The sequence below is a fragment of the Xenopus tropicalis genome, chromosome 7 (genome assembly GCF_000004195.4).
Source record: "Xenopus tropicalis strain Nigerian chromosome 7, UCB_Xtro_10.0, whole genome shotgun sequence".
Classification (NCBI taxonomy): Eukaryota; Metazoa; Chordata; class Amphibia; order Anura; family Pipidae; genus Xenopus; species Xenopus tropicalis.
Window position 1 is genome coordinate 84136552 of NC_030683.2, and position 10654 is coordinate 84147205.

The 10654-nt window shown below is 37.4% G+C and overlaps 1 protein-coding gene across 2 annotated transcripts in view; it reads left to right on the plus strand.

The window, feature by feature from the left end:
- The window catches only part of c7h11orf88 (chromosome 7 C11orf88 homolog), a 28393-nt gene extending 21451 nt beyond the window's left edge, over positions 1 to 6942 (plus strand). The window contains exons 4-6 of one of the 2 annotated variants that reach the window (XM_018095988.2): positions 885 to 944; positions 2485 to 2537; positions 6776 to 6939. In XM_018095988.2, coding sequence (XP_017951477.2) covers positions 885 to 944; positions 2485 to 2537; positions 6776 to 6839 — 177 coding nt within the window. In that variant the 3' untranslated portion in view covers positions 6840 to 6939. Of the gene's footprint in view, positions 1 to 884; positions 945 to 2484; positions 2538 to 6775 lie in introns of both variants that reach the window. The other variant, XM_018095989.2, reaches the window with a different exon arrangement.
- Positions 6943 to 10654: the final 3712 nt, after the last annotated feature.

Consider the following 10654-nt stretch of genomic DNA (forward strand, 5'->3'; position numbering starts at 1 on the left):
TGAAAGATTTATGCATTTTTTTCTTGGTACACACAATGGGAATGCTCCCCTCTATACTTATATCTCATATGGTATTTTTTGTAGCACAGATTTTCCACTGGTGATGAATCTCCCTTGTGCCATCACCCTAAAGAGAACCTTCTTTAGAGCAGGCACATCAGAATGGTGGAAGCCTCCCCTTTTTCTATGTTGTAGCCCATCGTCATACATTTACTACAGTTTTTTTATACTGTATATATCTACGTATTTATTTATATAGCACCACAATGTACACAGTGCTTTACAAGGCATGAACACAAACAGGGGTATCCTTATAATAAATTAGACATTAAACTAAATCAAGTCAGTGCTTAGGTGATTTTATTAAACAGTTCTGACGAGGTCCCTGTGCCAAAAAGCTTACAATCTATTAGGAAAAGGAGACAGACAGAAACATAAAATGTGGGAATAATATCTATTACAGTATAAAATCATTAAGACAATCTGCGCCAAGACCATGTTAGCATTGATATACCAGAATGAAAAACCAGGCAGAACCGTGGTTTTACGTTTTCCAGGGGGCAGTGTCAAAACAGGATCAAATCCCGAAAACTGTAATATGCATGTATGTAAAATCGGGGTTCTACTGTCCAAAAGCATCGTATGGATATATGAGAAGTATGTCACGTTAATACAACTGGATTATCACAAAAAGTAATTCACATATTTTCAGAGGTGGGAAAAGAAGGAAAAGATAAGTAAGCAATGAATCACAGTGTTGTATCTAAACAGCTAAATTACTAAAATGTTCTCATTATAACTATAAACAAACCAGAACTATTGTTTTTTATCACAGTGATAGGTCCCCTTTATATTTGTATGTGTTTTATTTTCATATATTATAGGCTAAAAAGAGAGAGGAAATTATAGCACTTTTGAAAAAACAAAGAGAAGAGCGAATTAAGGTAATAATGTATTCAAGAAATCTAGTTATAGTACTTACACAGCTGTATTAGGGATGCTTTGTTCTATAGTTATTGCCCTGTAAAGCCAAAAATTGTATTTAACAATTCTTCATTCTAATTTGGCCAGTAGGTGAACTGCATTATTGGAGTCTATAAATGCTGCTTCACTGGAATTCGGCAGAGAAGCAACACAACTCACACATATGTCTAAATACAAATATGTATTTAAGTAACTCTATCTATCCTTAATACTTGTGACTGTGTGTTTTATCAACCATTATTTATATTTTTTTCAAGCACCCTATTACAGATCTCTTAGATGCAGTAAAATGTTGCAGTATCACTTTAACACTGAATTTACTGTATATAAATATCCCTGTGTTACTACAGATAAACTAATTTATCATGCTACTGCATAAACATTCTGTGCCTGGCATCTTTAGACTTATGGATCCCTGATTAAACTGAGTATTAATAATTGATTAAGGGCCATCCCAGTGCACAACTGCTGCTGCTGTCATTACTGCTCTGAGATTAAAATCCAAGATCGTTCTGAGAGGCATATAAATGCAATAAAAAATTAAAGTAGATATTTTACACAACAGCGAATGCCAGAAAGGTTAATGCCTGTGTAAAAGTGTAATACAGAATAAGGGTGTTTCTGGCCAGCCCCAATATCAATAATGTAAATAATAGCTATTAAAATGTTGCTTGGAATTAAAGGAAAACTATACCCCCAGAATAAATATTTAACTAACAGATAGCTTATTATTATGTTTAGTGACCTATTAAAGAAACTCACCAAACTGGAATATATCAGTAAATATTGCCCTTTTACATCCTTTCCCTTCATCCACCATTTAGTGATGGGCTGTGTGCTCCCTCAGAGATCACCTGACAGGAAATAATGCAGCTCTAACTGTAACAGGAAGAAGTGTGGAAGTACAAGGCAGAACTCTGACCATTAATTGGCTGATGGGGCCTAGCATGCACGTATGCCTTGGCTTGTTCGTGTGCTTTGTGAATCCTATGATCCCAGGAGGCAGCCCTTAATTCTTAAAATGATTTATGAAAATGAAACAGGGTTTTACAATATATACAATATATTTTTATAGAGACCCACATTGTTTGGGGGTATAGTTTTCCTATATATATGTGTTGTCTATAATTGTATTTATGGTATCTAAGGGTTACCTTAATTCCTTCCATTCACATTGGCCACAGATATATGGTTTAAGGTCTAACTTGGCAAATATTGGGCTTGTCTAATCCAGTATTTGGCCCGCTAGCTGTCTATCACATAGATTTCTCAGGAGACCCTCAGTTCAGTTTTCAGTTCAGATCTTTCATTGTCCTCTCGACTACATAAGAAACTTGCACTGTGGGACCCTGATGCTGTCCTCATGCAACTGGATTTTCCATCCTTATTGATGAATATCTGACCAAGCCCTGCCTTCTGCCTTATGTATTATAATGCTTAAATGACTAATAAAAAAAGTTCTGTGTATAAATTAACAAATCTTACATCTCTTTCATTCAGAAGGAAGACATTTCACGACCAAATAAACCACAAATTACTAAAAATAGGTCAAGGTAAGTTTTAGAAAATTAATTAATATTGTTATAGAACAAAGTATAAAATGGAACCTGTTGTTTTTTGCATGCCCACAGTAGGAAAAGAGTTTGTTCACTCACTCTATAATAAAAGGCCACCAAGAAAAGGGAATAAAATGGAATTTCAAAATTGCTGCAAAAGGTGTACATCCTGCTATCCATGAGTTTTTGTTTCTTAGCCTGTTATGAACCCTGGCCTGTCCTGTACTATTGCCTGGCTTTGTACCTTGTTAACCCTCTTTAAACTTCTTTTTCTTGGACTTGTATGTATCTATAATTTTATTTATAAAGCGCCACAAGGGTACGCAGCGCTGTACAATCTTACAAAATACAAAATTACACACAGGGAGGACAAGTGTTGTATGTATGTATATCTTTATTTATAAAGCACTACTTATGTACGCAGCGCTGTACAGTAGAATACATTAATACAAACAGGGTTATTAAGGTAATAGATAAATACACAGTATAACAATAAATACGAATAAATAACTACATGATATAGTTGCAATAAGTTAAGAGTCAAAGACACAAGAGGATGGAGGTCCCTGCCCCGTAGAGCTTACAATCTAGATAATAATAAATAAAAACAATGAATATACTGTATATAAATGCATGGGGAATAAGTGCCATGTGGTATTGGACACAGTAGGAAGGAGGTCCCTGGCCCATAGAGCTTACAATCTAAGTGGTTGGGTAACATACAGGCACAAATTTAAAGGTAAGAGATCACCAGGTATGGGCATTTGCAAAGGGGTAGGGCTAGGCAAAATAATGTTTTAGTGCTCCAGAAGGTAACAGCTGAGCTTTTTCTTAATCACAGTTAGTGAGTGTTCCCTACAGAGGGATTCAGGGATAGAGTTCCAGAGGTAAGGAGCAGCAAGATAGAAAGGTTTAAGACGAGAGTGAGCAGTGGGTGTGGATGGTGTAAAAAGACGGAGGCTCTAAAAGGACCAGGAACGTGCAGGGAGACCAGTGAAGAAATGTAGTGAGGAGCAGAGGAGTGAAGAGCTTTGAATGTTATCATAAAGATTTTGTATGCTATCCTTTGCTTAACAGGCAGCCATGCTAGAGAGCTTAAGTGAGGCTGAGCAGGTTCCCTCTTCGGAGAGAGCAGGAGGATCCTGGCAGCAGAGTTTAAGATTGATTGCAGGGGAGAGAGGTGGGAATCCAGGAGGCCGGTTAGTAGGAGATTGCAGTAATCTAAGCAGGAAAGGATAAGGGCATGGATTAGTGTTTTAGCTGTTACTTGTGAAAGAAAGGGGCCAGGGTCGGACTGGGCCACCGGGACACCTGGAAAAATCCCATAGGGCCCCGGCGGCCCAGACCTGAGAGGATCGGAGAAGCTGAGAAACTTCTGACTCTGTTACATGATTAAAGGAGCTGAATAAGGAAAGAGGAGATTTGGGAAGGTTGAGATTACCGTTATCTGGGAAAATTGTTTGCGGATAGAATTGACTTTGCTTTTAAAGAAGTCAGCAAAGTCCTGGGGTGTATGTTCAGATACGATTGATTCATTAGGTGAAGGACAAAATAGTGAGTTAAATATGGAAAATAAGCGCCGTTGGTTTGATTTATTATTATTTACAAGTGTGTATATACTTGCTTGACCTGGGATAGGGCAGTACTGAAACACACCATAAGAAATTTATAGTGGAGGAAATCTGCTTTCACACTAGATTTCCTCCAAATGCGCTCAGCAGATCATGAACAGGAGCGCAGAAATGATATTACAAATATAATATTTATTCTAGCCTATACTCCACGTGTCTGAGTATGACATGTTATGCCCAGGGTTACAGTGCAGCCATCCATTAGTTTTTCCACTTTATTACATCTTCAGATACATCTTTTCCTATTGTTCTATGGCAAATGCAGTGTGCTGACCCTAGGGTGTAGGATAGTGGTGCATCAAGATTATTGGCTTTCCAGGTTACCAGATACATATACAGTACATTACACCCTGATTTTGATATTGAGGGTCTCACCCAAGAAACACCAAAAGGCAGTGTTGCACTGGGGTGTGTGGGGCCCACCGGGGCTGCAACCTCAAGTGTCTGTAGGGGATCAGAGAACTCTGACCCCTGTTTCTCAGTCTGTGACATCATCCAGCCTAGCTACAGACTGGGGAGGGACGCGATTGGTTGGATGTCCCAGTGCACTTGTGGGAGGAGGTGTGCTTAAGTTTGGAGCCAAAAATCCAAGGGCGGACCCAGCAGTTGATAAAGGGAGCCCCTGTTGTTTTGCCAGTATGTTGAAAGAGAGATACAAAGTGAGCAGCCAGTACCACTTGCTGTGAGGTCAGACTGAAAAGAGTCTGTAGGGCTGCCAGTGATTATAAAGTCCTCTGTGGAATCTCCATGTGTTGTCCCCTGATGAAAACAGGTATTGCTCCTTTGCCTGCTACGTGGGAGCAGCCACCTTTCCATAGGGGAAGGTACTCTGGGCAGGTAGCGCTACCTGGAGGGACTTAAGAGCTCTTCGGGAAGGGACTGAACTGATTAAAGGGTTGTGGTCTATCCAGATCCAAGTTGGGAATGGGCACCTACAGAGACTGTGCCAGGAGTGGATAGACTGCACAGGTTTCTCAGAGCAGGAAAATTCAGTTGTTCTACATTCTATTTCAACAGTTCTATAAAGTTTGATATTTCTGCAAGTGTGTGTGATTATTTTCCTAGTGGAAAGTCCTTTGAGGTGTGCTCCTCAGTGTCCACTAGGTGGAGGCACTGCGCTAAAATACCAGTTCCCAGTATCTTTATCACTCAAAGAGAACAAATTCTCCTGTAAACAGCCAAATTAAGTGAGTGTGCCAAGAAAGGGTTACATGTCCATCTCCCGGCTTCTGCCCTGTGCCAGCGATGCACCTCCTTCTTAGTCCTTAACTTGCGGGTCTGGGTCGTGGGGCCTGCCAGTCCAGTCTGATCCTGCGAAAGGACTTAAATTTAAAAGATATATAAATTGTGAGTGTTAGTGGGGAAACAGCAGGCCTATTCCATAATAATAATAAGTATAGGCTGTATGTTTATTTGGGTGTTTGCTTTAATAGATAAGTACATATCAGTATGTGCTTATTTAAAACATTGTAGTGATTTATGGTCAGAGAATCATGAATAACCAAAAATAAACACTAATGGGACCTTATAAATGGGCAATAAAAACCTTAAAAAGTTATTCAGTTAGTGTTTTGTCAGGATAAACCTTTTTCAATTTATAATGAGTGTATATAATCACTACAGTGTATATAATTATAAGACAAATTAAAACATTATTTTTTTAGCTTATCATTAAAAGGAAAATTTGAGGTTTTAATATGCTTTGGGAAAGCTAGGGTAAACAAGCCTGTGCGGCTGTCTGAGCTTTGTGAGAAGCTATTGATTCCTTTCCTATTTAATCACCAAGGTTCAACAAGAATTCTGCTCTTGCACTTGTCATGTCAAATATATACATCAAAACAAGTACAAGGCTCATAAACACAGTCAATTGGGAAGCAAGTCTTTATCTAACAGTCATTTTAACAGGGAGCATCAAGATCTCATTTAGATTAGGCATGAATTGTGGTATAGGCCACAAAAAATATTTGGCATTAACATTCAGTGGTCTTCCTTCAGGAGCTATTGTGCTGTATAGGAGAGAAAACTGGATGTATCCCTTGAATACTATAAATTAGATTCATTGTTCACAGTTATAACACTTTATGGCTTTTAATATTTAAGTGATTACTAGTGATGAGCAAATCTGTCCCGTTTCACTTCGCAACTATTCTTTTGTCGCCCGCAGCTATTCTTTTGTCGCCCGCAGCTATTCTTTTGTCCTGCGGCTATTCTTTTGACAATTCTTTGCGACAATTTTTGGACATGCAGCGAATTTATCCGCAGCAAATTCTTTCATCCGTTTCGCAAAACAATCCACCACTGGCGAAATGTGGAAATTCGCCGCGAATCCATGCCTGGCGAAATATTTCGCCCATCACTAGTGATTACTTTTACTGCAAGTTATTGTTTGATAAATTATTAATTAGCCTTTATGCATAATTACATTACAAAATACATCTCCTAAATTCATATTTTTTCACATTCCAAATGGGTAATATATATGTTGTGGTATGATTGCTTTTCACACATTATGAAAACTGTCAACATTACAAACTATATTACATGCATTTCTTGCAACATGAAAGGATAACACAGTAAATGATGTCTGGATATTGTTTCCCATAGGTCAGATTCTTCGGGGTATAATGACGTACAGGAAGAAATACAGGCTGTTCAGCGACTGCAGTGATTTAATGTGATTAAATTTGTTAGAAAAGCTTTTATATTTTCTCCAAACATTACTTTGTTTTAAATAAATATTATTGTTGTTTTATAAACAAAAAGGGATGTGTGAATTTATAAATCTTCTCTAATACAGGTATAGGATCTGTTATCCGGAAACCCTTTATCCATAAAGCTCAGAATTATGGGAAGGCCATCTTCTAAAGACTCCATTATAATCAATTAATATTTTATATTGATTATAATCAATTATCATTTTTAAAATGATGACCTTTTTCTCTGTAGTAATCAAACAGTACCTTGTACTTGGTATTAACTAAGATATAATGAATCCTTATTGGAGGCAAAACATACATATTGGGTTTATTTAATGTTTAAATTATTTTTTTAGTACACATGGTTTTAGGTCCAAATTACAGAAAGATCTTATCTGAGCATTCTGGATAACAGGTCCCTTACCTGTACACTAATAATGTTTGTTGAACTACAGTATTATGTAGCATTGAACACTCAATTCTAGAATGGTCATCTTTATTTATTTGTTCCATCCATGCCTTGGTATCTCGTGTGTGCGTGCGTGCGTGCGTGCGTGTGTGTGTGCGTGCGTGTGTATATAAAAAAAGTGTCCCAAGAGAGGAGCACTGGCAAACAATTATACAGAAGGTCCGTGTGCCAGTAATTTCTAATAGTCATTAAAAAGGTCATAGTAAAAAACAGTAGTCCTTAAAAAGGACAAAAGAATGTGTGCACCAGCCCCAGACCCTCCGCACAGGAATCTGCAATCCGTCAGGAACAAATCATGGGGCATCCAGGCACTCAAGGATTCCACTGGGTCACCAAAAAGGTAAAAAGTAAAAAACTTTATTCAAACTACATTAAAAACCATCATTCACTTAAAGAGTTTTGTGCCTTCCAGGCACTAAGTCATAGGCCTGCTACTATGTCCTACTGTAAGGAAATGACACAACAGCACTGTGCCACAAAAGTAATTTAAGCAATTAAGAATTTAATTCACCATTAAGGTGTCTCTGTATCATCCACAAGTGTGAGTGCTTCATTTCTCAACAGATTATTTTGTAAAGTGCCACAATGTGAAAATAGCACATTCAGCTATCACTGGAATAATGTGGGTTTTTTTATTTTCTGTTACCTTTAATGCTTGATTTTTAGGCTTGGAAAGCAAAATAATGGATTTTGCCTCATTTTTCTACATTAATACTCTAGACACAGTCCCCCAAATCTGTGTGCCTTAGCCCACGTCTTATTGTAAGCCACAGGTCTGTCAATAGATTCAAAACCCACATTAAAGTGATTTTTTTCTGCATTTGTTTGAATTTTACATTTCAAGTGTTCTGATAATGTCATCTGCTCCAAATAATAGTGTTTGGGTTTCTGCATCTATTAAAGCACTGTATATTATATGAAAGATCATTATATTTATAGTTTTCTTGCAGAAAGCACTTTTCTTGCTAAATAATTGATGAGCTGGCAGGTTAGCAAGTAAATAATGCCTTGAGATGCAACATAAAGTATTTCATTGCAAAACTGGTTAATTCTTTTCGACTATGCATTGCCAAATGGCCTTTGAATGAAGATCCCCAGTGTTCATTTAGTAGCTAAAATAACAAACTGTGGTCTATGTTTAGGCAGTTTGGTGTCTGTGATGATGCATCTCGACTGAAAATGTGTCCATTAGGTCACTATCCTTATGAAAGAATAATGGCTGGTGTGTGACTAATCATTAGTCAGCTAATCCTTACATTATTTTATTCAGTAGGAAATGCTGCTCAGATAACCATTTTGGAATTTACCCAGCTGATGCCATTTGTTGATAATAGATAAGGCTAATGGCAGACGATTCGTAGAGCGGATATTTTCAGCAAACGGAAAAACGCTTGCTGAAAATTCCGCCCTACGCCTCCTACATGTGCCTGCACCCGAATGAATGAGATACGCTTGGGTGCAGGCACATGTAGCCGATATATGCATGAAAACGCGAGACTTTGCATTATCTCATGTTTTCATGCGTATATCGGCTACATGTTCCTGCACCCTAGCGTATCTCATTCATTAGGGTGCAGGCACATGTAGAAAACATAGGGTGGAATTTTCAGCAAGTGCTTTTCCACTTGCCGAAAATATCCGCCCTATACCTCGTCTGGCATTAGCCTTAATGGCATAAAATATTGCTTTGGTGGAGATGCATGCTTTAGGCCTGGATAGAGACAGAGGGACGCAAAGAACAAAAATTGGAACAATGAAAGGGTAGGTATATAGCATTTTAGACTCTATATTGAAGAATACAAGAGCAAAATCAGGGCAACAATAGAGAATGGAACTATAAAATAATTAATTTATCTTTATCTTATATTTTCTGAATACTTATCTGTATGTGTGTGTGTGTAGTGGTGACTTAAATCTGAGCTGAAACATTAAATTTGAAAAACCTGTGAGTGCTTGATTGTTTTGGGCATTATATATATATATATATATATATATACATACATACAGTATATATATATATTTATGTGACTTTTCCTCTAAATGTTGTTTACTGTTTTGGTTTCCTATTGTCCATTAAACAAAAAGAATCCAACCAAACAGGATTTCCTTTCACGTCAAGCCATTTGAAACAATATATTAACTGGACAGTATTCCGGAAATTCTGTGCATCATTCTTTCTCCAGCTTTTTCTACAGTAAATCACAGTCATTGTCAAATGAGCTGGGAGCTCAAGCAAATATACTCACCTACCAATGTTTTCTGCATAAAAGATATATGTTACATAATAAGACAAAACTTGTGTTTGCGCAGTGTTTGTTTTACAACATACACTGTAACAATAAATAGTGTAACAATACAGTGTAACAATAAATATTTTCTGATGTATTATGCCATAAGAAAATCACTTAAATGCTTAGTATCAAACACTACATAAAAAATATTGTTGTAGCGATATGTACAGCTAAAATGAGTGTCACACTTATATATAGTGAGAATTTAGAGAGAAGAATCCAATCCAACCTGCAGCTTCAATTACACTGGCCAGAATCAGTGAAAGTCACAGACTTTGTTAATGCTACTTGAGCTCTCTGGGATATTGCAATGTAATGTTTTGGCACATTCAGTATGCTCCAAGTATAAATAAACTAACCCCGTGTATGGGTACCAAGAAGAACAAATTATAAGATTTGCAGGTAGGCCTTATAGTTTATGAAATTTGATGACACTTAAATAGATACCTTGAGAGTATAAACTACCAAAGGCTGGCTACATTAAATCAGCAGTAAAGCTATAATTAATGAGCATCATTTTGCAATTTTTGGGGCCATAACTTGAATTTGCTAGTTATGTCACTGGTTCATCCTGTCAGATGTGGCATCCAGCAAACAAGGTATACATATGCAACATATGTGTACATAACAACCACAGTTGTGGTCAAGCAAAGATGGCCAAAGTCATTGCAGGAATCAGCACATTGATTAGAGGTACTTGTATGTAAAGCCATGCCATACACTTCCACATAGTTGTACTGAGCATCCATTTATTCATTACACCCCTTATGAAGAATCAGTAGGTGCACCAGACTTGTGCCAAAAGAATTACACAATAACACCATTTAATTTGCCGCAAGTGATGCCACACCCATTCGAAGAATTTAAGCAACTTGACCGGATTTTTATAAAGGGTGGGGATTACAGATTTTCCTTAGAAAGTAATGTCATTACATTGGATATTCGCTCCTGGTCTAGTAACCAATTAGGTGTTTTGTTTTTAAACAGTAAGCCAGTATATACTAGCTGCTCATTGGTAGCTCTGGGT